We start from the raw sequence: 26,744 nt of genomic DNA, 5'->3' as shown, positions 1-26,744 counted from the left end.
TGTCCAGCTCCCAGCCCTTGCCATGGGAACACAGGAAACAGCATGGGAGGAAGGGTTCCCCCACCCAATGACATCAGGGGGAATAAAGATCTAATAAATGCAAAAAAAACCTAGGAGTGCAGCGCGAACCTGTCCCACGCAAAGCAACAAATGGGACAGGTCTCGCGAGGGGGTGGGGGGCACAAAATAATAGGATTTGGCCTATCAACCAGACGCGACATTTAACTAATATCAAAGACATTTTCTTCTGGTCCCAGCACTGGAAGGTAGTTGCTGTGGATCTACTGGATGGGACTTTGATGGATTCCGGACTAGCCTGTAAGTACATTGCCATTGCGGACACTAAACACACACCCCCAGAGATTGAGATCTCTCTGATCACCTTTCCGGGGGGTCCAGAGAACCTCATTGTCTTGGCGCACTCACCCACCCTTCTTTTTGGCAAAGGATCAAATCATTGCCCAAATCGTACCTATCCCAGAAGAAATCCCAGTAGATGATCATGCACCAGGCGTCTACTGGGCGGAGGTTGTGGGTGAAGACAAACCTATCATTGATTGCAGCATCAAGCAGGGTGAAGAAACATTAAATATGAAGGGTCTGCTTGACACGGGAGCAGATGTGACGATCATCCCCGAAAGGAGGTGGCTGTCACATTGGGAGTTGCAACCTGTGGCTGGCAAGATTTATAGTATAGGGGGCACACAATTGGCACGAGTATCCAAGAGCGTGGTACAAATTGCGGGGCCAGATGGGCAGTTGGCGAATTTACGCCCATTTGTTGCTGACTATCGGGTTCCCCTGTGGGGGAGAGATCTCATGTCCCAGTGGAGGATGAAAATAGAGATCCCGAAAACCCCTCGGGATTTTTAGAGGCGGTCACCGTGGAGCACGCTTTCCAGAAGTTAGATTGGACAATGGATACAGCGGTCTGGATTGATCAGTGGCCGCTAAGAAAAGACAAAGGCAGTCAACGAACTCGTGGAGGAGCAATTAGCTAAAGGGAACATAGTTGAAACAACCAGCCCTTGGAATTCCCCGGTCTTTGTAATCCGTAAGCCCGGGAAAGACAAGTGGCGGCTCCTTCATGACCTTCATGAAATCAACAAAGTCATTGTAGACATGGGACCTCTCCAACCTGGGATGCTTACCCTAACCATGCTCCCACGAAACTGGAAATTGGCAATTATTGATATTAAAGATTGTTTTTTCCAAATTCCCCTGCACCCTGACGATGCCCCACGGTTTGCCTTCTCGGTGCCCACCCTTAACCGAGAAGCCCCAGTGAGGAGGTTCCACTGGCGAGTGTTGCCACAGGGCATGAAAAACTCGCCCACCATTTGCCAGTGGTATGTTTCCTCATTGCTGTCTCCCGTCTGTGCCAAAGTGGGGGAGGCCATCATCCACCATTACATGGATGATGTCCTAGTGTGTGCCCCCCATGACAATCTACTGAGACGTGCGCTTGACCTGGTGGTTGAAGCTCTAACCTCCACAGGATTTCAACTCCAGGAAGCAAAGGTTCAAAGGATGCCACCCTGGAGATATCTGGGCCTCCAGATCGCTGAGAGGATCATTGTTCCTCAAAAATTGGCTATTAACAGCGATCCAAAAAACCTGGCAGACCTCCACTCCCTGTGTGGGACTTTAAACTGGGTCAGGCCTTGGCTGGGCCTCACTACTGAAGACCTAGGCCCCCTCTTCATATTATTGAACGGGGAGAAGGAGCTGAGTTCTCCCAGTGTTGGGGAGGGTGAAACAGGGAAACCTTATGAATGTGATTGTTTGGCAGAAGATTCTAAAAATATGAAGGCTAGAATTGAAGTAGCAATGAAAGCCTGCTTTGAGTTATAGGATACTGAGTACTGGTTACTATATAACCAAACAATAGCCTAGCCAGCTAGAGGAGAATCCCTGTTGATAAAACAATATCCTTCTGCTGATAGAAAGTCCAAAGGTCAAGAAGCAAGGAAAGAACTTGTAAAGCTTTGTAGAGTCTAAAATGCAACACTGTATGTTAATATAGGGAAGCACATAGGGTGCATGTAAATTCTTTAGTGGGTGTGTCTCATAGTGATTGGTTACTGGGTATTAGAATATTCACGATAGAAAAAGATATATTGGATTGTAACAAGAACTTCACTCTCTTAGCTCTTAGCTTTTCTCTCTTACCTCTGAACCCCTCTCCCTTACCTCTTACCCCTTTACCCCTCTCCCACACTCTTAACTCTCAGCCCTTTCTCCCTGCTCCTATCCCTCTCTAGTCTTCCCTGCTCTCTCCCTCTGGTTTTTCCCTTTTTCCCTCTGTTACTCTTACTCCCTCCCCTTTTCCAACCTCTCCTCCCCTGCTCTGCCTGCTCTCTCCCTCCTGCCCCTGAACATGTGGACGCTGAGGCTGGTGGCGGACACGGGTCTCCCCTCTTTTTACCCTTATAATAAATTGCTTATACTTGAACAGCTTGACCCTGAAGAAGTCTCTCACCGCGAGCAAGCGTTTTTACACAGCAGTATTCCAGGTCTCTGACTCCAGAGGCATGGAAAGCCCTGGAAAAGGTACAGGATGCACTAGTGGAGAGGCAGGCATATATCCGCGAGCAAGCGTTTTTACACAGCAGTATTCCAGGTCTCTGACTCCAGAGGCATGGAAAGCCCTGGAAAAGGTACAGGATGCACTAGTGGAGAGGCAGGCATATATGTACGAGCCGAACCTGCCATTCGAATTTATTATCTTGGGACATCTGCCAGACCTGTTTGGGCTTGTCTATCAATGGGACCAGGACTCAAGGGACCCACTTTTGATCATAGAGTGGGTTTTCCTAAGTCATCAGAGGTCCAAAAGTATCACGAGGCCGCAGGAGTTCATGGCTCAGCTTATCAGGAAAGCTAGGGCAAGGCTTTGGGAAATGTCCGGGTGTGACTTTACATGCATATGGGTACCGGTCAGTCTGTCTCGGAGCAGAGCAGTCCCCAGATAAACTGACCAAGGAAATGTTGAACCAATTGCTGCAGGAAAATGAGACTCTCCAAATTGTTTTGGATAGTTACAGTGGACAGGTTTCAGTCCATGCCCCTGCTCATAAATTGTTTAACTCAAAGTTCAGTGTAATTCCTAAAGAGATCAGGAGCAGAAAACCTCTCAAGGCAGTGACAGTTTCCACTGACGTATCCAGAGCATCCCACAAGTCAGTGATGACTTGGATGGATCCTCAGACTCAGCAGTGGGAAATGGATGTTAAGTATGTGGAGAGATCTCCACAAGTTGCTGAGTTGGCTGATGTTGTCAGGGCCTTTGAGAGGTTCCCCGAACCATTTAATTTGGTGACTGATTCGGCCTATGTAGCAGGAGTAGTAGCAAGAGCAGAAAATGCAGCATTGAAGGAAGTCTCAAATCCTCAGCTTTTTGAGCTGCTTTTGAAACTAATATATGCCGTTTCTCACCGAAAGCAGTCTTTCTTTGTCATGCATGTAAGATCACACACAGGGCTCCCTGGCCCGGTAGCTGAGGGGAATGAAAGAGCAGATTCCCTTGCTGCCCTTGTTGAGATGGCCCAGCTTCCTGATGTGTTCCAACAGGCTAAACTGAGTCACCAGGTGTATCATCAGAATGTGCCTGGTTTGGTCCGTCAGTTCCATCTAAGGTGAGATCAAACCACAGCCATTGTGGCCACATGCCCACAATGTCAATCAGCAGCAATGCCATCCCTGGGCTTGGGGGTTAACCCCCGAGGTCTGGGGAGCTGTGAAGTGTGGCAAATGGATGTCACCCACATCCCAGAGTTTGGTAGGGTCAAATATGTGCACCTCTCCATCGATACCTTTTCTGGTGCAGTCTATGCCTCTGCCCATGTGGGAAAGAAAGCTGAGCATGTCTGCAAACACCTCATGCAGGCTTTCTCTGTGCTGGGGGTTCCCAGGGAAACCGAAACAGATAACGGTCCAGCATACGTCTCCAGGAAGCTGGAGGGTTTCCTGCAGGAGTGGGGAGTGGAACATAGAAGAGGCATCCCCCATTCCCCCACAGGTCAAGCTATTGTTGAGCGAGCCCATCAATCACTCAAAATGGTCCTGGCCCATCAAAGAGAGAGTGAAAGGCTGCACACCTCAAGATCAGATGTGCAAAGCCTTGTTTACCATCAACTTTTTAAACTGGTCTTTTGACAGCCCAAACCCTCCAGTGGTACACCACTTTCAGTCCACCAACTACAAACTACAAGAACACCTGCCAATGCTGATACGGGACCCAGAGTCCCAAAAGATCTTGGGAACCTTTAAATTAGTGACCTGGTGGCAGGGTTACACTTGTGTCTCCTTGCCCCAGGGACTGAGGTGGATCCCACAAAGATGGGTGAAACTTTATGTCCCAAAACACCCCAACAGGCCGCCAGAGAAAAAGTAAAAAAATTGATGTCGCGTTCCAGGAGGCTGCCACCAGACACCAACTAGGAGGAGGAGGAAACCCCGAGTCCCCTTTTTACCCCAGTTTCCCTGTCCTGAATAATCCTCCTCCATCCTCCGCCAACCTGTGAAGGTTGGTTTTTAGAAGAAACCGTGCCCTCTGCTCCCCCAGACCCTACACTCTGCTCCTCCTCTTTCTAAAAAAGAAAGGGGGAGATGTTGTAGTTCGTTTATTTAATTTTGTTAAGAATTTGTTAAAACTTGTTAGTATGTTGTTTCCCCCGTTGATTGTAATGGTTTAGCCCCAGTTGTCTGTTATACAAACCCCTCCCAGTTTTCCTGAATGTTCCCCATCAATCACCTTTACCCTGCCCCATCTCCCCATCCATCACTGTAAACCCCACCTCTCCTTCCAGCTCCTTTCATGTACATCATCCCTTCCTTGAAATGTTATTGGTTGTTATGTTATGTTCCCACCTTCTTTGTATCCCCATTGGTCCCTGACATTGTAACCTCCTCTCCTTACTCCTCGGACTGTGCCCGCCCCTGAGATAAAGCCCAGTGCACAGAGGTGCTCTGGGCTCTCTTCAGTCCTGATTTGTCCCAGCCCAGACCCTTGTTCTCGTCCCCTCTCCCGAATAAACCTGCTTCTGGGAAGTACAGCCGAGTGAGTCTCCTCCTTCCTTTTGCCACCACCCACGATGCCTGATTTGGCAGAGCCCAGCAGGATTCGGTGCTCTGAAGGTTCTGCAGTGGGATCACCTTTCCCCTGCAGTTCCCCACTCCTGGTGACTGCCTGTGCCGGAGTGGCACCATAGAGCTAGCCCAGAGCTCTGGTGCGGCCAAGAGCAGCGTCATTCATCATTAACTCTGAAGTTGCAGGATTACTGGAACCAGGATGCATGGAGGATGGCTTACACACTGTATAGACAGTGTGGGGCAAGAAGATGGGGTGGGGGCACAGCAGAAGCGAAGGCCACTCTCAAAGCAGGGCAGGGGCAATGTCGATGTGGTGCTTAGTAAAAACAAGTACATGCAATCCCTCCTCTGCCTGTCTCTATCTCTGTCATGCGTAACTCTAAGTTTAAACTCAGTAGCAATGGCTGCTGCTGTAGAGGCTTCTGTGCCAAAGCCCCGTCCATTTCCAACAGAGCCAGGAACCCACGTCCTTGGTCTGCCCCAGAACCTGTGGTTGCATGTGGGTCTCACAGTGAAAAACAATTTTGCACCTGTGTTACAGATTGTACCTGAAGATCAGAGTTGCTTGAGGAACTACTTGCTGCACTCTCCTTCTCCTCCTGCTTCTTCTCTGCTAAGATGGAGCAGAGAGCTGGGAGCTCTTCTGATGCCTTCCGTCAGCCTGGTGCCACACTACAAGGCACTGGGAGCAGTCTAGTGAGCAGGACCAGGTCAGTGGTTCCCAGAGGCACCAGGATGTTGCCAGAATCTGTTCATATCAACAACGCCCTATCTGCATAGGGCAGATGTTATTGATAGGACGTTCTGACCCAGCTGGCATTCCTCCTGCTCAGCCCTCGCATCTGCCAGCCCTCCACACCATCACTCTGGCAAAGCAGCGGCAGAGCTGGCTCCCAGGGGCAGGGACTTAAGCTGGATTCATTAGCACCAGACCCCCAGTTGTCTGGGAGAAGAGGAGCAGTCAGAAGAAGAAAAGAAGCAGAAGGCTGGAGCGGCACAGCTCCTGGCATGGGACCCTCTGGGGAGCAGAATGTGACTGGGTGGGCTGGCAGCAACTCCTCCCCACAGGCTGGCATTTGCTGGGGTGTTGGGAAGGCAGCCAGCAAATAGGAGGAGGTCAGGAGCCATTTCCCCCGTTTAGACATAACCTTTAGAAGAGAAACAAAATGGAGAGTCAGACAGAAGCTTGAGGGTGAAATTCAGACAGTGCAAATTCCATCTCAGCTGGAATTTGGGTATCTAAAGCCTCTGGGAGCAAGGTCAAATCACATACTCTCCCACATCATCTAATCCAGGACAAACTGAGAAATCAGCCTCCAGTCTGGACTGCAAAGCTCTGGATCCCCTAGTTGAGTTTATCCTCAGGGACTTGTGTAACCAAATAAATAACTGGCTGACACCAAGGTTTGGCTGCAAAACAGAAATAATTAAAGGCATTATGTGCTTCCCAAATATGCTTCCCATGGGTTGAAACCTCCCTGCTTCCCAGAAGAAGCCTAGATTACTAGGTAATGGGAAAGGCTCAGTGTCTATCTCCTTTTGGTGCACAGAGGTCAAGTTTTAAGAGGGTCTTTTCCCTCCACCAAATACTTTGTAGCTATAGCTTCTCCCAGCATATGTCCTGTCTCTATCCAATATGCAACTTGAACTGACACAGAAACTGGCTGCCAACAAGACTGCCCTCTGCACATCTTTACTATGGTCTCTACAGTCCTGGCATCACAACAGAACTGGCCATGGATGTCTTTGGAAAGTCTGGCCTCTGTATGAAAAGCAGCATGGGCCCTGAGCCAGCTGCAGCTGTCAGTAGAGAGAGCCAGGTGCACTGCCAGCACAGTTTAAAGGGCATGAAATTAGTGCAAGGGAGAAAGGGGGCAGCTCCAGCCAGCTGCTTGCTGTGTGCATGTGGAGCAGGTGCTGGCTTGCAGTCACTAGCACAGGTCCAGCAGACAGAAACATAAGGCCAAGGTCTGCCTCCACATCCCCCTCCTTAAACATCCTTTTTGTCCCTGATTGCCAGCAGCAGGTCTGTGCAGAGCTGCATGCATCAGTCCAGCAGGAACTCATTTTTCAATCCACTTCAGTTGCCAGATGTTGCCCTTTCTCCTGCTCTGTGTTTTTCTCTTGTCTCATGCTATCCTGATATCTTCCTCCTTCCACCCTCTTCTCAGCATCTCTCCTCTGGATCACGTTGACCCTGTGTTCCAGTTTAATATTGCTGCAGTGCAGTTAATAAAGCAGAGGCTGGTGCAGAGGACAGGAAAACACTGGCCACCTTATTAGAGAGACTGAAGTCTCAGTGGAGGAGCTCATGCAACAAGCTCATTCATCACCAGGCTCAGGAAGCTGGCTCAGGGGCCAGAACAAGAGCACTGCACAACGCAGAGACTTACCTCTGCTTTTACCTCCTTCCATTTCCAATAATCCAAGGAAGGGGATGGGGAAGGAAAAAACCCCAACAAATCCACAGTTTCTACCAGCTGGCTGTGAATATCACACAGGCTGCAGAGGTAAGAAAGTTCTTGTAGAATGGGTTCTCTAAAAACACCTTACAAAGGGCAGAGGCAGCTTCATGTGGTTTGTGTGTATTTACATGCAGTACATGTCCCTTTCCCTGTCACTGTAAGGAGTATTAGTGATCAGGGGAGAACTCACTCACATGCACTCAGCCACCAAACCTCTAGGAGCTGCAAACTGCTACCACACTTTCTCATTCCTCACCATCACATACCCTGTTGGTGCATACTACCTGCCCTTTCCCCGTCGTCTCATTTGAGCCAGCTTGTGATGCTCGCAGAGTGCTTGTGCCACTGTAGCCAGCTGAGCTGGCCCACGTACTGGGAACACAGACCTAGAGTCTCAAGAGACAAAAGCAGGATGCCACAGTACCCCTGCCCCTGGTTCCATTCCCACTTGGGGCATTGTCACAGCAGAGGGCCCAAGGTATGACACTGCCACACCTACATTTTCTGTTTATAGAGGCTATTAAAGGAAAAAACCAGGATGATATTTTCAGACTGAATGATGTTCACGCCAGATGTGTACCAGCTAGCAGCCTTAATAAAGCTAAAGGATATTAATAAACACATCTGTCAAGAGTTAGTGTTGTGGTTCTGCTCTACGCCACCACAACAACCTACCTGTGCTGAGACCGGTGTGACCTGTGAAGCCATGCATGTGGTCTCACAACCAGCTCTATATTAATGCTTGTTTGAGGGAGGAATCAGAAAGAAAATCTGTTTCATCACCAAGCCCCAAGATATTTCTAAAAAACAACAGCTAGAAAAATGAACATTAAAATCATGTAGATCCCCCAAAAAGCTGATCGAAGCAAAGGAACTGTTTTTGCAGGCATCCAGCTTCCCTGTCACCCTGAGAATCAGGCCCTCGATATTGTTTTTCTACAAGTTCTAGCCACTTTCCCAGGAAAGTAACTATAAACATAGGTGTTTATACATTCCATTAAAGATATGCCTTTTGATGGATGTCTCTCACAGCCAGTGCGGTTGGGAAGGCAGTAACCTGATTATCCAATCCCTGGTCATGATCAGAAATCTGTAAATACTAAAAGAACAAATAAAATTGGCTCTTTCTTTCACCACACCTCAAACTGTGTCCGTGTGACTCATTTCGTGCCCAGCAGTGACACTTCCCAGCATTGCAATTCACTCGTGATGCTCTCTATTTACTTGTCCCACTTCTTCAATAACTTCCCAGTTCAGGGCACAAGCACTAGCTCTGCTTTCCAATATCTCCATTCAAATCCTTTCCACACATGCTCACTCTTTCACCCTTTTTTCTCAGCCTCATTCAAATTTCCCTGGCTGCTCCTTCCTGCAGCACGAAAGAGACAGGGGTGGCTGCCTGCATTCCCACTCCAACCTCACTAACTGCAGATATGGACTGCAGGGACAGCTCTCAGCTCCATCCACAGCCTCTCTAGACTCTCTGAAGGCAGAGGGGGCAGCAGATAAAGGCAGGCTGGTGTGGCACAGCAGCCTCACACACAGGCTCCATCCCTCTGGCAGACTCTTCCTTGCTCCCTGTGCATCTCTGCACACCAGACAAATTCTGTCTCTGCCATGTGTGAAGGTGGGGTGACCTACACTCCTCCACTCTCCCCCTCCTCTCTCATCTGTGAGTGTCAGGACAATCTAGAGAGCAGACATCCACCAGACTAGGAGCTGTGGAGAGCCTGACGGTGCAGGAAGCACAGGTATCTCAAAAAGGTCTGAAAAGAAGCATGGGACAATAATCTGGACAAAATAATTTTCAACTGCCTGTGCAGCTGGTGGGCTGCACTTTTCAAGCAACAAACAATCAAGGTGGTCTTCAAAGCTCAGTGCCAAGCTTCCCAGTTTCTCAGCACACATAGACATCCCTGTTTAGCAAGGTCCAGGGGACAGGAGAAGGTGAGAGTAGGCAGAAGGGCACTCCTCTTTTGACAGGCAATACCACTCGGGGTGTGACACAGCCTCCCATTTGTACCATTTCAGCCTGTTTACACAGAGTCTTGTCTTCATTAGCTAGCTTTGTCCTAGAATGCTGCAGACATCCTCTCTTACCAGATTTCCCCAGTGGCTGTGACTATGATGGCCTCATCCCAACCAAGTCTACCTAATATACAGGTGCTCCCTTTCTAAGGGAGTGTTGCTCACAAAGACCAGAAACAATCACACCATTGCCGTCATCATGATGGGACTGGCAGTGTCTGTGGTCTTAAACTGGTGGCAACCAGGAAAGATAGTCCCAAGATACTGAAAGGGGCTGAGCTTGTTAATGGCACTCGTAACAGCTCCTGAGATGAATATGGGGCTCAGCAATGCCAAACCTCCTGCTACTTCAACAGGCAATCCCTGTCCTCAATTCCTGCCCCAACTGTGCCTCCAAAGATACGGCATATGTGGCAGAGAGGCCTCCAAGAGTTTAGAAGCCATGGGCTTCTTAAAAAAAAATAAAATGGAAATACAGTTTCAGAATTCATGTGTGTTGGAGTTCATAGTACTAGAGATTGAAAGCAAATTATCCACTTTTCCATTGCTGGAGAAGGAGAGCTCAGCAGATGAGTTCCACAGGTTAAAGTAACTTATTGGGAAAAGAAGAATGAAAAATGCTCAGAATCTGTCGTAGGGTCAGGAGGGAGGTGGGAGCAGGAAATTTTAGGGAACTCTGTTGGACATGAGGCACCAATATGTTCCACAATGCTGGAAAAATATGCCATAAATCTGACCCTTCCTTTCCCCTTCTTCCTATTCATTCTGACACACAGCAGTGGATTGATACTGTAATCCTTGATGTCACCTTGGCACCACAGGGCAGAGCAGAGGAAGATGTCTTTGACATTCCTTTTGCCATGAATTGGCTGCTTGATCTCTCCTTTTTGGCAGAGGGATAAAAACCTTCTGCCCCCAGAGTACAGAGAAGGGCAAAGCATGGCTACAATCCAGGACACAGCAGGGGATGTACACTCCTGGCTGACAGGGTCCAGTCCCCTGTCACCAGAGGAGCTGCCTCTGTTTATTAATTTTATGTACTTAGCACATCTTATCTTAAAAGTGGTTTGTTCCCTTTAGGCCTGCTCCTCCCCCTGGACATCTGTTCTGGAGTCTGACCGTTGTAATGGTCTCATTTCCAGACTGAATTTATTCACATGCAGTTATCTTGTGCCAGTATAGTCCTTTGGCTCCAATGGTTCTTTTCCCTCGCTGTTGTTTGACCCCCTGATGTTTTACAGACAGCAATCTCACTACCTCTCAGCCTTTGTTTTGCTGGGCTAAGCAGGCTGAGCACTCTGTGACTGCTCTTCTAACACAGACTCACCTTCCAGGATTGACTCTACAAAGTTTTTCTACATGATCCCACTTGCTGGAGTTCAGTGCTCCAGCCCTGCATATAGGATGTGGTGGCATTTCTCCACCTTGCCCAGAAGTACCTCAAGTTTCATCTAGGAGTACATTTGCCCTTTCTCACACCTGCATCTTATCAGCAGTTCCTTGAAGTCAACTCACTTGTGCACTGCACTCATTTTCCAAAGATGAGCTCCCAGCCTGTAGCATCTTCTCCATCTATGATCCTGCCTTTGTACCACTTCATTTCATCCCGCCAGAACCACTCAAATAGTTTTCCATCCTTCAGATCTTTTTTCCAATCCTTCCTAATGCTTCACCAAGGTGGCATTGTGTTCCAGACTGGTGTCAGCTGCACAAAATTTCAAGAGCACAACCCTAATAGGGGATTCTGAACTCTGGCTGGTATCAGGTGCAGGGAAGATGCCTGTCTACTCAAAAAAAACTATTTGGATAAGTTTTGGGTAGTAAAGAAATTTGGCTTGGATATGAAGATAGTCATTGTGATGCTTCTTTATAATCTCTCATTAAATTTTTTCTGCCTGTCACATAGAATTAAAATATTTTCTTTGGTTAGTACTTAATGACCACCTTGGATGGAAATCATGTCAAGCATTAATCTCATCAACTAAAGGGCTAAGGTAAGTTTAAAGTTGGATTTATTTCATTTTCCTTGCTTGACAACCATTACTCCTAAGGGCTTTCCAGAACAAATAATCACATTGCAAGCACAAAGCTGGCCTTTCCCAGACAAGCACATTGGTGAACTGAAATTCATGCCTATTTTTTTCATCAGCCAAGCACACAGGTTCAGATCCTGGGAATAAGCACGGATGAATGACCAAATCAAATCCATTATTCAGTCTAAATGAGGAGTCCTGAAAGCTTTTTGTACTGAACTGTCCTTTATCAGGAGGCCCAGTTTCTCAGCTGAAACATTCCCAATTCCAGAGAATCAACTGCAACCTTCAGTGCCTTCTGAGGACAGCTGGAGCCTTCAAGGCTGGGAGTCAGTATCTCTCTCTTCCTCCTGCACAGGCAATCAGCTGCCCATCCTCATTAGGTGCCAAAAGAAGCAGTTTATGGCTTCCTAGAGAAGCCAAATTGGTGCTGTCATGAATTACTGTAAGTGCTTGTTCCACACTCCTCAATAATGTCTTTCATTAGGATCTGATCAGAAAGCAATATGTGTTTTATTAGCATATGTTCTCTGGTCTAAGGAAGAACAGACCTAGCCTTCACTCTGTCAGAGGCAGTCAAGTACAAGCCTTAACTGAGGTTCTCTTCTACTGTCTCACAGACTTATTTTCAACCCTGAGGGCACATGCAGTCCTTCTGTTTCAGACTGGAAGCTCTCTACTCTTACTGCAAGTTCCTACCTGTACTGACTCTTGACTGTGCACTGCAGAACCCGAGATCACCTCTCTGTCTACTGTATGGGCATGAGCTGGGTAAGAGACAATATCGCTCATGTTCCTCCATATCCCCCTCTCAAAGAAAGCAATGGATACAGACTCTTTTGAGCCTCACATCTGAAAACCAGCACTGTCTGGTGTCTTACTAGATCCAACTTTATATCCATCCCTATACCAGTAAGCACAGTCTCCTCTTCCACCAATTGCCTTGCACTGGAAATCTGCTTGCAGCCAGATCCACACATGGGTCTATACACTGTGCTGTCAGCACTTCCAGCTCCAAGAAAAGAAAGCAATTTGGTTCTGCACAGCCCAAGCTGGCCCAGCTGCAGTTAGGTTGAGCTCTGAGCTACTTTGCCTATAATATGGGTGTAACTTCCAAGCAGGACATGCTCCACCAACAGGAGCTTAATTTCTCTGGCTCTCTACAGACCCTGGCAGAGCCCTCTGTTAGGGCACCTTCACCCTTGAAAACAGCTAATAAAGGATGGGGCTGATGCTTCCTGGTGCAGAAATAGACTTTTTGCGCAACTCTAGACTTTGTAGTCTTGTACCTGTAATGAAGGTATGTGGGCATCGTTCCAGAGCCTCTAGGCTGTCTATAAAAAAGAGTCAGGACAGGATATGCAGGGAGACCCATAAAGACCTTCACATTTCTCCATGCTGCCCGCTTCATTTCTTTATGACATACAGTCAAAACATCCATCTAGTGCCTACTCCTTTAATTTGTGACTAGCTATGGGAGAGACTACGTCTCACTTCCAAACCCTTCCCCTTCACACAATCTTATCTCCAATGTGTTCTAGGAAGTGAGAGCAGGGATAAAAAAGAAACAAAACCAAAAAAGAAACAAAGTTAAGAAGAGGTGGAATATAGGAAGGGGAGCAGGAAAAGGCACAAAGGTCCACAAAAAATACATGGTGAAGCAGTAGGAGGAACATGGACTGACTACCAAAAATAACAGATGAGCAGAGAAAAAGGGGAAGACACATCACAGCCTATCAACAGGGACTTTCAGAAAGACTCAATACTATCATATACCCCTTGAAGCCACTAATGGACTGTGGATAAGAAATGCACAAAAAGGAATGACTTTGATACCTGGCAAGCATTTTTTGTTCTGTACTCAGTTTGTAAAACACAAGCCAAGAGCCTTCTGGATATGAACAAGCACAGTGGTGTGAAAACAACATCTGTATACTGCAAAGCTGCTATGAGGGGTCTATTGGTATGGGGAATCTGATTATCTATTCTCTCACATTTTTCTTACCCAAAATGAACACTGAACAGTGGTGTTAGGAGCTAGAAATACATGAGATTTTCCTTCTAGCTGTGTTTTAAGATCATATGAGCCTTTCCAGTGAGATTATTTGAATTGATCTTCTCAGCCACTGTAACTGTTCTGAACACAGCTAAAACCAGGACATCTGTTTGAATTATTCCCTTGTACTAGAAAAGCTAAACAATATCCTGCTTTCTCTCTTGCCCAGTCAAGTACTTGAACAGCATTAGGAGCAGTACTTATGAAAAGATAACGTTAAGACAAAATCTCTCTGCAACCACCTTATGAATGGCAAGACACATCATAAGACTTTCAGCTACCCTCTTTTGGGCAGGTTACCTTACAACACTGTGCTTTGTGTGGGTAGCTAGAAAGAACTTGGTAACACACCAATGTTTTGGCTACTGCTAAGCAGAGTTCCCACAGCACCAGTGCTGTCCCTCCAACACTCTCCCCTCATCAGTAGGCTGGGGGTGGGCAAGATCCTGGGAGAGGACCTCATATTCAGGACGGCAGATTCAAATTTACCAAAGGGATATGAAAATATGACTGAGACATTTGTCTTCCAGAACAACTGCTACATGTATTGAAGACCTGCTTTCCACAAAGTGGCTGGACATTGCTTGCTGATGGGAAGTAGAGAATCAATTCTTTGTTTTCCTTTGCTTCTGCACATGGCCTTAGCTGTTGGTTGTTAAACTGACTTTATCTTGACCCATGTGGTTTTCTAAATCTTCTTTTCCCTCCCCCTATCTTGCTGAGGAGGGGAGAATGATAGAGCAGTTTGGTGACCAGCTGGCATCCACCCACGGTCAATCAGCTACATTTTACTTACTTTGGATAATCAACAAAAAGAAATGATACCTTCAGACTGAAGCACAGCTAATCAGACACTGCTCATACTACTAATTTTCCCAACTAACCGATTACAAATGATGTGTGGACTAGGGAAAACCAGCTCAGGAAAACCATGTATCATATTGAAGAGCAATTTGTGAATGCAAAAAGACAGACTTAATCAAACTAATTCAGTAGTTAAGCATTATTTGCTAAGCTCTCATGGGCAAAAGGAAGAAGTCCCAACAGTGGCACTGTAAACTGCTAGACTACCGAAGGGGTAAGCTTATCCCATGGACACCGGTCATTTCCACTGAAATCACACCTGATCCATCAGTGCTGGTCAGGCCTGTGCCAAGCTTCCCTGGCCTCCCTTGTAGAAAACGCTCTGATCCTCTGGTTGATAGAGCCAGTAACAGCCATGGCCAGGCAGACATCTCCACCTGCAGTGAGTAATGGCCAGGGAAAAACTTCCTTCCCTTGTACTGGTGGAGGCTCTGCTGTTGTTGACTTAGCCAACAGTGAGTTCAAACATGAAACATTGAAAAAGCTCCTTGTTTCCCCTACCAAATATTCAGCTATCCTGTAATCTTCCCGTATAACAGAAGTGGAGAAGACCTTGTTCTAGCAGCAGAGAGCACAGCTGAGGTAAGATTCTGCTGTCTTCACTCCTTCATGCCCGTGGCAAAGTCACTGCTTCACCTCCAGGTCCTGCACAGCAATCTTACTAAGCTTCAAGGACTGCTTGTCTACTATTTGTTCTTGATCAGCCAGCTCTCCTTCCACCAGCATGTAGCTGACAATCAGTCCCAAACCCCTCCTCCTCTTGCAGCCTAGAAAGGCAGTGCCTCCTCTCCCCTCTCTTGCTTTCCCTGGCTTTGCTTCATGATGGCTGTTCAAACCATCCACCTCGCATACCTCCCACGGGCACTGGCTTATTTCTGCATCCTTTTCCACCTCTTCCTAAGGGATGAATCCTGCCCAGCATCACATAAGCCACTAGCACAACTGAATGCAATTGTCTTGAGAGTACAGATATAATCTGCCTATTCTCAGTGCCTGAACAAAAGTTAAAATAAAAAAAAAGGAGCAACACTAGAGAGATAGGATAGTTAGAGCTAAAAAAAAGACCTTTTTTCACTACAAGGGTTGGTTCTGTAGGTAGATGGAATTGTGTTGATTTGACATCCCATATGACAGCAGCCTGTGATCAAACATCAAACTGCCAGACAAGGTAGGCAAAAAAAGTAGAGAGGACTAGAAAAGCTTTCTGACACATGTGATTTATAAGCCATCCTGCAACAGAAGGTCTGTTTTGAGATTCAGTGCTGGGCAAACACTGTGAAGGCAAGTCACTGGAGTCATGAGTCCTAACACCAGTGAGACAGGACCAGCAGAGCACATTTCAAGTGCAATGATGAATAGTAAAGGGGTATGGTTTGTCACACCCCATGAGTATTTCAGTCTGCACAGCATCTCACATGCAGCCAAGGCCACCATGTGCTGCTTCACTCCCTTCCTGGTTGCAGCCAGCTAGGACTGTGATGCTCTAGGTAAAGGGACTCACATATCCCTGTTCCATGTGCCCTGTCTGTGTTCTACCCTGGACGTCAAACTGGCCTGTCCAATTAAGCACCCTGTCAACTGGAGGAGATTTTGGTGGATGTGGCACCACTTTTCCTTTTTCCAGGTAACACCAGGCCAGTGCACCACAAATCACATTTTATCCCAAGAAGGATGGGTACCTCCCTAGTTCACAAGCTGCAACTCTTTAAGATTTTCAAGTATGAAAACTAGGATAGCCCAGACTGCTTTCTAGTTAAGTCCTCAACCAGGCATCACCTCCTCAGCCACTGCAGCATTCCCCAGTTGAAAACCCCGCTGCAATACTACTGTGAGAATGCACAATATGGGGCCAGTGGGGTCAGTGCACCAGAGAGCCTTGGGATAAAGGCTACAGACCCAGCCTGGTGTGCAGCGGTTTCCTTGGCAATGGCAGCATTGTGCTGTGGAGCCAGCAAAATGTCAGAGCCTTCGTAAAGCAGGTTTGGTCACCCCCAACTCTGCCTTGTGCAGAGCCGCCTCCTCAGCAAGCCTTTGGTGTCCCCCTACCCCTGCTCCGAGGTGCAGCCCCCAGGCAACCCCCAAGGTGCCAGCTGCTCATTTTCCGAGAATCTATGCCTGAAGCCACGGTTGCATGTGCAGAATCAAAGGAATTTTGTTCACCTCCAAGATACGCGGCTGGGCTGCTGCAAAGAGGCACCACCTGCTCAAGTACATCACCTGTCTGCAATCACAGCCTTTTCTAATCTAAGACCCAAAGGCATTCCCAAGCAAACGTTTACGGTACAGTGTGGGCGGGTGCACTCCCGTTTGTCCTCCCTTTCGCCTAGTCCCACCCCTGCTCAGGGCATACAAGGAGAGATCTCGGAGGGGTGGCCGGCTCCCGAAGCCGAAGAAGCCAAAGACAGGCAGCAGTAGATAGACACTGCCGAGGTGGGCTCAAAGGATAAAAAATAGAACTCAGAGGCAGAAATGAAGTGATACAGATCCAGTCCGTGGGCCTCTGCATAAAACTTCGCGCTGTGTTGGGATGGCCGTCGGTGGAGTTAACCTTCCACTCTAATCACAGTCATTGAATTCCTGCTAATGCCCCTGTCCTATGTCTGTCCCAACAGCTCTGTTATCTGTCACCTCCCCTCATGGTATGCAGGCTCCCCACTGCAGCAGCTCTCATTAATGCTGCTCTGTCTGGCTGATGAGGCAAGAGGCAGCCGACTCCCAAGCCCAGATGAGTTTTGTAGACAATATTTATCCAACATGGAGAGGATGAAAGTGCAAACAAAGACCATACAATTACTCAGGCATCGCACAGGGGCAGTCTCATTAAAGATGGTATTTCTGACAGGAATTAATCTGAAGTGACAACACTGGGAGCTAATTTAGCAAATGGGTCTGGGGCCTGGCCCAGTGCAAATTTCAGAGGTCTGTCTGGCAGGTAGGCTCAGCCTGCTCTGAGGAGGGGAAAGCCAGGAATATGTAAAGCTGTTTTGGCCTGAGCCTTTCTATGAGAAAGTATAGAGGAGACAGCAGCCTCAGCTCACCTTGAGGGGAACAGTAAAGATTAAACTTTCCTACCACACCAAGAGCTTCTCCTTCCTCTTTCTCTTGTAGCCTCAGGTCACGGATGGGTGACCAGCTCATTAAGTGCACAGTTATTCTGCCACTATCCCCCATAACTATAACTACCATCCCAACTTAGATCTTTCCTCCATGATGCAACCTACTTGCAGTATTAGATGGCTTTTCATTTTTCTTTAATGCTAGAGCAGAGCCCTGGGACAGATATAAAACAGAGAGAAACAAGCAACTTAAAAGGCTTTTTATTTTTTAAGCAAAGATCTGGTTTGGGGAGGTTGTTTTGAATCCCCAAGCAATGAAAATAATTTTCAGTTGGAATGCATTATTTCAGTGTCTTTTCTACAATGCAAGAATACGTGGAAGGAAAAAAAGTTGAGAAAACAAATAGCCCAAAAGCCTTGTGGCATCTGTCCACAACCAAACCACCCAAGGCTGTGACCTCATTGAGGTCACTGGCTAAGGTGAAGTAAGGTGGTTGGCATTTGGATCAGATGCCTTACAGCAAGAAAGGAAAAACCTCCCAAGCTGTCAGGACAGATGGCTGTGAGGCCCCTGCTGCTCTTCATTGTGCACATTTTCCCCTCTGAATTGTCACTCAGCAATGCCACTGCCTAAGCCCACCTGAACAATACCCTCCAGGAAATTACAGCCTCTTTCCTGAGACATAAAGTAGAGGCTTCAAGAGAAGCTTGCTCCAAGTTGCTATCGTATGTGCTTTCCTGGGTCAGTGGCTCCAAGCTGTCAAGCTGCTTATATGGTTTTAATCAAAAGTTAATTCTTATTCTACTGGAACTGGTGCGTCTGTTGTGCTGCTCAGCCTGCTCTGGAAGGCTAGGAACAGTCAGCTCTGGTGGAAGTGCATCTGCCTCTCTTCCCAGGAGCCCCCACACATTGCTTAGGAAACTAAATTCCCCTGGACTGCTCGCAATGCCCCCAGTAATGCCCTAGGAAGCTGCTGAACAGGAAGAATTGGAGGAGGCACAGTGCCAGCCAATTAATAAGTAGCACTCTGCTCTTACCCAGCCCAACATTCAACAGCTGCAGCAAGCAAATTTAATTCAAATGTTCCCTGATGCCTTGCAAAGCATCCTGCTACTTGGGGATCTTCACATTACATATGTCAATAGCTCCTTGAGCAAACCAGGGAGTGGGGAATGAAAAAGAGCAAACTAAATTGCAACCAGTGGGCATGCCTGCTGGTTGCTTTTTGGATTTCAGCGAGAGTTAATTCTCCTCCTTCCATCCCTTCTTCCCCCTGACAGCCCCTCACCAACCCAAGACTGCAGGCTGCCACATTCATTCATCCTTAAGGTGCTGAAGAACCCCTGCCATGACCACTGAGGCTTCAGAGCTCCCACGGCTGGGGGAGAAGGTGAGCTGGCTGGGTAGGCTTTCACCAGCTTGATGTTGGCAATAAATCAGTTGTGTCTGGCTGTGTGCAAGGCCTGTTTCACCTAAGGAGAATATTCTACTTCAATCCAAGCTCTCTAGGAGGATTTTTGTGCCACCACAGCCAGTGCCTGGAAAGCCAGTGTGTCCAGTGAGGAGTGTGCGCAGGCAAGCAGCAGCTCCACGCTCAGGCAGACAAATACTCTTTCTTAAGAGCTCTTCAGACAGTAACACTTTTAGGCTTTTGAGCTTTTCAGTTATATTCACTAAGGTCACTATGTTTTGCAGCCCAGTGATGGAACAGAAGGATGCACAGCTTAGTCCAGGTGCCCCAGCACAGAGAAGAAGGTGCAAGAAAGCAGCAGAATCTGCAGGATATGAGAGAAGGTAATGGAGGATGGGAAGGACTGAAAGGTGAGAAAGGCTTATTGGAGCCCATGTGAGATGTCACAGTGAAAACAATGGGAAGGCAGTACATTAACAGAGAGAAGCAGTAGGCTGGATGTGAGAGGGGATGCCTTCCTCTGGGACAAGGAAATTGAAAGGATGCCATAAGACCTCCATATGACTCATGGAAGTGGAGACCTCACCAGAAATGCAAGTGTTTTCATTGGAGAAAAGCTAGGAGGAAGCAGTACCATGAAATCTTTTTCCAATGTGTCTTAGTTTCAGCTAGGACAGGGTTAATTTTTTACAGCAGTGTCACAAGAAAGTGTTTCCTTCTTGTGCTTGACACGAGTGGAAACAAAGCTTTCCTCTCTCTTCCCCTCTCTGTCTTTCCTTATTCAGTCCCAGGCAACCATGATGACACCTGTAGCTATTTCCAAGAGCCCTCCCGTACTTATGACTGGGTACAGCAAGGCCTCGGTGTCATGCTCCTCTAAAATACAGCACTCAGTAGTCTCAACTATGTTGTAATGCTGCAAAATATTAACAGCAATAACCAATGGGGTATGAACCAAACTGGGTGTGTGTGTGTTTAAATTTGCATGGCACTCAGCTCCCTTCATGTCGTAACTTAAAGCAGAAAAGTGACTTTCCCTTTTCTTGATCCCTTTTCATAGGAGCTCAATGAAGGCTTGAACCAAGATTACTTTTAGACACTGTGCAAAAAGGGAAAAAAACCTCAACTTACTGGAGAAGGATAAAACCCACAAATTTGTTTATTGAGTTGCAGTGCTGATAATAGCGAAACTTGGCACAGAGGGAAGATCTACTATGACAAACTGCCTTCATTATTAGAGGCTCCCCCGGGTCCTGTATTATTATTAAGAACTGACAACATGCTCCATGCAGTGTGAGTAACAAACAAAGGCTGTCCCACCCCAGAGAGCTCACAATCAAACAGGGACATAAAACTGGAGCCTACTGTGCAGAACTAGAGGGAAGAGACACTTGAATCTTTTTAATTATTTTGTTTTCTATCTACAGTAAACAAAATTTTCTTTGCAAAATGCATTTGCTTCCCAGCTACTGCTGAATGGCACGAACCACCAATTTTATGTGTCCCCATTTTTAAAAAATATTGAATGCAGGTACTTTGCTGAGCATAGATGAAAGCACCTGGAAATCTTGCTAAGATAATGGGTTTTAAAAACATCAAACTCTTTTCCCTAACCTTCTCCAACCAGTGATGTCTGCAGATTTCACTCAGTTCTCTCCACCAGCTCCCAACCCCCAGTATGATTTCCCCTCAAACTCAGAAACCTTGAAACCCACTTCTCTTCCCCTACAGAGTTCATCTAGTCCAAATAGCTTAGTTAGTGCCACAGGATGAAAGCCCTTCTGCAACACAAACAGCCATTGACTTTTCCCTGCAGTTCCTGCCTGGAGAGCTCTTCAGCTTATTCCTTTTTTTCCATGCAAGTGAGGAGGATGGAATTCCACTCATTTGAATCTTTGGCCTACAAAATCTACACCACCAACTAATGACTATAAGGCATTGTTCCCACTAAAACCTCATTCTAAACACTGAGCATGAACAGCGCAATGGGGGCTGCAGAGCTTTGAAAGACCTTGACTGTATCCAACCCCAGAGGTAAAAATGAACACCAAGCTGAGCACTTGGCCTGTCTCTTCCATTCAGTGGGGAAGGTGCAAGACCATCAGAATCTGCTAAGATCATCACTTTCAACTCTTAATCAGAAAGGACATGTTGATGTAATTGCCTTCTGATACGCCACATGCTGGGGCTCCAGGAAAGCAGACCTTACCTGACGGACTTCCAGTCGGTACTTGAGGATGGGATCCACAGCATCAGGCTCCTTCTGGGTCCACTGCAAGATGTAAGAATAATTCTTGGACTGCTTCTCGCTCAAGGTGGGGTTGGGAGTGTCATAGTAAAACTCTGGGCTATAAGCTTTTGCTGGAGGGGAAAAAAAAGAAAAAAAAAAAGAGGAAGGAGAGTAAAAGAGTGGGATCAAGTGGAACAAAAATTACAAAGAGACATGGTGAGAGTGGAAGAGCTCCACTCACCCAGCTTATGGACCTGCCTCTAACACAATGGACATCTTTTCTGTTGCACTAATGTGCCACTATTTTCTGTGAATCACTACTGCTTTCACAGCCTAAACTGTTGGGAGGATTAGTAGCCCTGCAACACCAGTGGGACATGACCAGCACCTGAGAAGGTGGGAACAACTTCAGTTCTCCAGCTGGAACCAGCTCTAATATTTTCTCTCTTCCTTTGTAGTTCAGACTGAAGTAACAGCTTTAAACTGGCATTTCTCCCATTTCATCTGCTGCTTTACAGAGACTCCAGCTAACAAACCCTGAGGAAAGATCATTTGGCCAGTAGGTCATACGAAAAGTGTTATTTATCACACAGAGACCATGGCATTAAAAAGGAGACCTTGCTCCTACTGCATCTCCCCTGCCTTGACAACACAGTGCTCCAGCCTCCTTGTAACAGAACAGTCAACTCGGCAGCAAAGAGAACACTGACCTCAGCCTGGGTAAAAGCAGCAGGAGCTTTGGCAGGGGCAGACATGTCTTTTTTAAACTCATGTCTCTTCTTAAAAACAAAGTGCAGCAGGAGAAGGGAAACACAGAAGGAAAGTCGTACCAGAGAGAAAATGAGCAGTTCAAAGAAGAAGGGACTTCCTGTCATTTCCCCAGCAGTTTCTGTCCTGAATCATTACCAAACAGAATTTGAAGGTGCCTGTCATACAGCCCAGCAGCTGGTGGACTAATGCACAAGGGAGCACAGGCACCCGAAGTCTTACCCACAACTGGTTTTGCCCTATTATGGGTGAAATTATGATCATTTCACCCAGTGAACTTCAATTTTTGGCAGCTCCTGTCCTGAGCCAGGCAGGAGTTGGACCTGAATGAAAGCTCAGGTGTCTGGGTTCAGGTCCAGTCTGAACCAGCAGAGACCAGAAAGATGCCTGGGCAGCAAGGGATGCTGGAGAGCAGAACAGGAAAAAACATAATTTCCCTTGGTCATCTGCTCCACCTTTCCACTTGAATTACAGGCCCTGCCATTCTGCATGGTTGTAATTAGGCTTGACAGGATTCAGTTGTTTTTTTTTTTTTATGAACTCAGATGTATAATATTGATATTTATTTCCAAGTCCTTTCTCTCTTATTATTTTTATTGACTTGAATTTTTGTGCAAGCAAGAAGTTCAGAACCACCTCAGAGACTAACTGCCGCTTATTCAACTTGTATTGACTATGGAAATCAAGCTTTATAATGGATTTCAAAATAAAATCAGAACTGATGATAATCATCACCTTGCATGATATTAATTGACTCCAAGATGGAAATAGAAGCTAGAAAAAAAAAGCACTTTTTAATAGAAATGCTGCATATCAAAATACTTTCAGAACTACCTTCTGCAAGCTTTTACTACTGCTGGAAAGTTTTGTCTTTTGGTTACAGCTGGTGGGAAGAGCTGAAGATTATCCACATCTCTCTTTCAAGCTCTTCTGTGTTTGTGGCTCTTGAGGGAACAGATAATGAACATTATGGGCTGCCCTGATAACTTCCTCAAGAGGAATGGGTTGGATGTTTCACTATCCTTCCAAAACATCTTGGAAAGCTAATCACTAATCCATAGAAGAAAATAATCCCATCCTGGTCAGATATAAGTACTCTATTTTCAGCACATCTGAACATCCCACAGTCAAAAATGACCCACTTTCTGTCACATAGGAAGGTTTATGGTTTTGGGTTTTTTTCCACAGAAACAGAAACAAAAAGAGACCATGCTATTTTCTTTGCTCAGATAGGAAGGTTGTGGCTGATGTGAATTAAAACTCCAGCAATCTTGAGTGCAAGTAGAGCAGTCTAGTCACTGGAGTCTTTTTCACGTTGCTCTACAGGCTCAGAAGGTCTAATTCATTTGTAACTGTCCAGGACAAGGGCAGAGATGTCCGGAGTTGAACAGCTACCATCAGATACCAATGTCTTGGAAAAGGAGAAGGGATGCAAGAAAAATAAAGTGTTGCTGCTTTCCTGATCAGTGCTCTCTAGGAATGAAACCTACTTTCTGCTGATGGGATCTTATCTCAGGCACAGCATGGCACATCTGGTGCCAATATGTATTTGTTGCTGCCACCAGAGAGAAATTCCTGGGAGCACTCTAGGCTTGACAGGGATGCAGTTTTCTGTGATGGCTCACAGAGGAATATGGTTTGCTATCACTTAGTGATGTGAGAGTTACAAGCATATGAGAAAGGTGGAGAGGGCCAAAGCTCTCAAGCAAAATTTGCTGTCAGACAAAGGCCGGGAAATCTCAAGGGGTGAGAGCAAGGTCCAAGGGACCCAAATAATAAAAGTAGTTTGGGTTCTCCCATTTCTCTAAGCATCCCAGAGTTACAGCATACCTGAGCTTTCCCAAACCCTAAGAAAGACCTGCTTCAAAATCAGGCCTCTCTGGATGTTACTCATTCTCATTTCTTCAATCCAGACTTGAAAAGTATTATAAATTGGCCTTGGAGTCAAACCCTAGTATTTGGACTGAATTTATTGCTTATTAAGGCAACTTGATGGGAGAGCTTTTCTAGAAAATTGTGCCGAAGTCTGTTCTGGGGTCATGGGAAAAGCAGATTTAATGATCAGCTTGAGAGGCCAGGTCAGACATGTAGTTTTAGATGCTATAAGTCTTCCATCCCTCTTTGCAGTTGCAGGTGCTGGAGAGGAGTCCTGTTACACTGGATGATGGATTTAAAGAAAACTGTGAGCAGCAAACCCACTGTGTACTAGTGTCCATTCCCAGCTCATGTATTTTCTAGAAAGCACTGTGAGATGCAGACAGACAGGAGGCACAGGGAAGGCACAGGAATACAAAATACAGTTTTTGTTTCTTTCTTTGTTTGCTTTTAAAGAAGAAATCAGATGGTTTGGAGCCTGTTGGAGGGATTTACAGGACTTCCCCTTGGTCAATACCTATCAATGAAACAGGTTGTTCAAGCTTGAAAGCTGATGGCAGGGTTTAAGTCCTCTAAGTGGTTGAACACTGCTAAAATGTAACCGTGGCTAGCACTTAGCTGCTCCAGGTCCATCTGCCTGAGTGACGGAGATAGACCTCCCTGCTGGCTTATGGAAAATCATTCCTCTTGAACAGAATGCTGGGCACAGAGGAAGCAATAGAGGCACTGTACTGGCACCAGTTTATGAGAAGCAAGCTTCCCATGATCCTATCCAACAGCTTGCTCTGAAGTGCATTCTGTGACTTACCAGACACCTGGAAGAGGCAGGCAGAGACCCCCACGTCATTGGAAATGCTGCACTCGTAGCTCCCACTGGTCTCCCAGCTAACGCTGTCCACTTTGAGCTCTGAGTAGTCCTGTTGATCTGCCAGGGGCTGTGCCAGGAGGCTGCCGTTGAAGCGCCAGACGGAGGTGGCCACCTTCATGGGGCTGCCCTTGAGCATGGTGCAGCGCAGGGTGACACTGTGCCCCATGCCCTGCCGTATGTCCTGGAAGGCTGGCTCCACCACGGGGGGGACTGGAGACCCAACAGAGCAAGAGAGGGATGCCATCAGGGAACAGCTGCCTCACCCAGCACAGTCACCCAACCACCTTTGACAGGTACCTATGATTTCCAAGGGGTTGAAGCCAGGATCATCAGACCAAAAGCAACAGTCGTCTGACATTCCCCTCTGACTGGGCTAGGGCCACATTCTACCTCCCTCCCACTTATGAGGTAGGAGTAACCTTCAGCAAATACTCATCCCACACTGAGCACTGCTTAGAGGAGCTACCAAGCTCTGCTCTCTCATTTGAGAAGTGCAACGCCAGCAGCTGTATCATAATTTGGATTCAATCCTCAGATTTAATCAGGATGACTAGTCTTCTTATATAGCATAAAATGCACTCCTTGAGCAGGCAGGTAAGTTCCCAAGCAGTTATTTCTTCTTGTCAATGTTTGGCAGGGTTATCAAGGACAATGTGTTCAGATGGAGGGATCTGCACTGGCTTTCCCCACAGATCTTAAGGGCCTTTCCCAAATACATGAATACAACACATCATGGACTGGCTACAGGATTCTGGGTCCTATTTTTGTCTCTGGCAACAATTCCCTGATGTTGGAAGGTAAGTCACATCTCTGCCAGTAGTGTGAGAATGGGAGTGGTTATAATGTGTTCACCTCCTCAGCAAAGGGAGACCACTATGTCTTTTGCACTTCTTTAGCACTTGTAAAAATTTATAGGAACTTCATGATTTGGGCAAGGTTGATGCACAGCAAGGAGAAGGTTGGATTGGTACTGTTTGGATTATTCCTTATTTAATGCAATGAGAGAGGACTTAAATCTCCACTGTCTCCAATAAACATATTTTACTTGCAATAAACTCTTAATTAAACCATTACAGTGTGGGGATAACCAGAAGATCTCCATCTAAAATGTGAAAAGCTTCCTGAACACAAAGCAGCTATTAGCCTGAATGTAAAAGAGGGAGAACTGATTTACAGCAGCTTCACAATCGCAACTGACCTTCTCCAGGTTCAAAGCAAGTGCTCTTCTATAGATACCTTCTATGCCCTACAGAACAACAAAGCACCTGCCTCCTCTAAAGAGTTGTCAAGCACAGCCAGGACTAAAAATCTGCAACACCCAGCATTTGGAGCGCCACAGACACAGGTCCACCAACAACCATGGGTCACTCAGCATTCCCTTCTGCCCTGAACAGAGCTATGCTGCAGAGGGCTCCAGCACACCAGTCTCCTTCCATATCCTGACCCCAGCAAGACCCAACAGCTCTGTGACACTAGTGACATCTCTATAACAGATGAAGGTGGTGCATGCACTGTCCCACAGGCAGGCATGCAGTGTCCCATCTCCAGGGGGCACAAAGGCATCTGTGGGTATCCTGTGTACAATCATCCCCTCCACCTGGCAGTCTTTGCTTGACATGGCTGATTGTTTTCAAGGTACCTTATTCTCACTCTAAGTCTCTGGGCCCTTTGCTGAACTCAGGTGGAGTAAACACAGCCCTTGCCTGAGCTGGGTGCTGTGCTGAGTGACACGGTCAGTTCGTTACAGACACCTTTCCTGGGGATGTGTCTTTGTGAGTACTTCAAGTGCTGACTTGCCTTTTGCTCACACGTCTCCCACCTCACAGTGAGAATAATGTGAGAAGTTGTTTGATTAGACCTAGTGCCGTGCATGCGTCATCTCTATCCCTAGCTGCTATCCCATTTCTTCAGTCACATCTGATCCGTAATTGAAGCTGCTGGGGTCTCACATTATAATCTAGGCGAGCTGGTGATATAGGGAAAAGAAAGAGAAGA

The 26,744-nt window shown here is 46.7% G+C and overlaps 1 protein-coding gene across 1 annotated transcript in view; it reads right to left on the bottom strand.

Moving 5' to 3' along the window:
- MDGA1 (MAM domain containing glycosylphosphatidylinositol anchor 1) overlaps positions 1–26,744 on the bottom strand; it is a 171,990-nt gene that overhangs the window by 38,766 nt on the left and 106,480 nt on the right. Inside the window, exons 9-10 of the mRNA XM_015622715.3 lie at positions 24,690–24,959; positions 21,218–21,369 (exon numbers count right to left, since the gene is read on the bottom strand). Of these exons, the coding sequence (XP_015478201.1) occupies positions 21,218–21,369; positions 24,690–24,959 (422 nt within the window). The remainder of the gene's footprint in view (positions 1–21,217; positions 21,370–24,689; positions 24,960–26,744) is intronic.

This window comes from Parus major, chromosome 3 (genome assembly GCF_001522545.3).
Source record: "Parus major isolate Abel chromosome 3, Parus_major1.1, whole genome shotgun sequence".
Classification (NCBI taxonomy): Eukaryota; Metazoa; Chordata; class Aves; order Passeriformes; family Paridae; genus Parus; species Parus major.
Note: the sequence above shows the minus strand (reverse complement) of the source record. Positions and strands in the feature narration are given on the sequence as shown.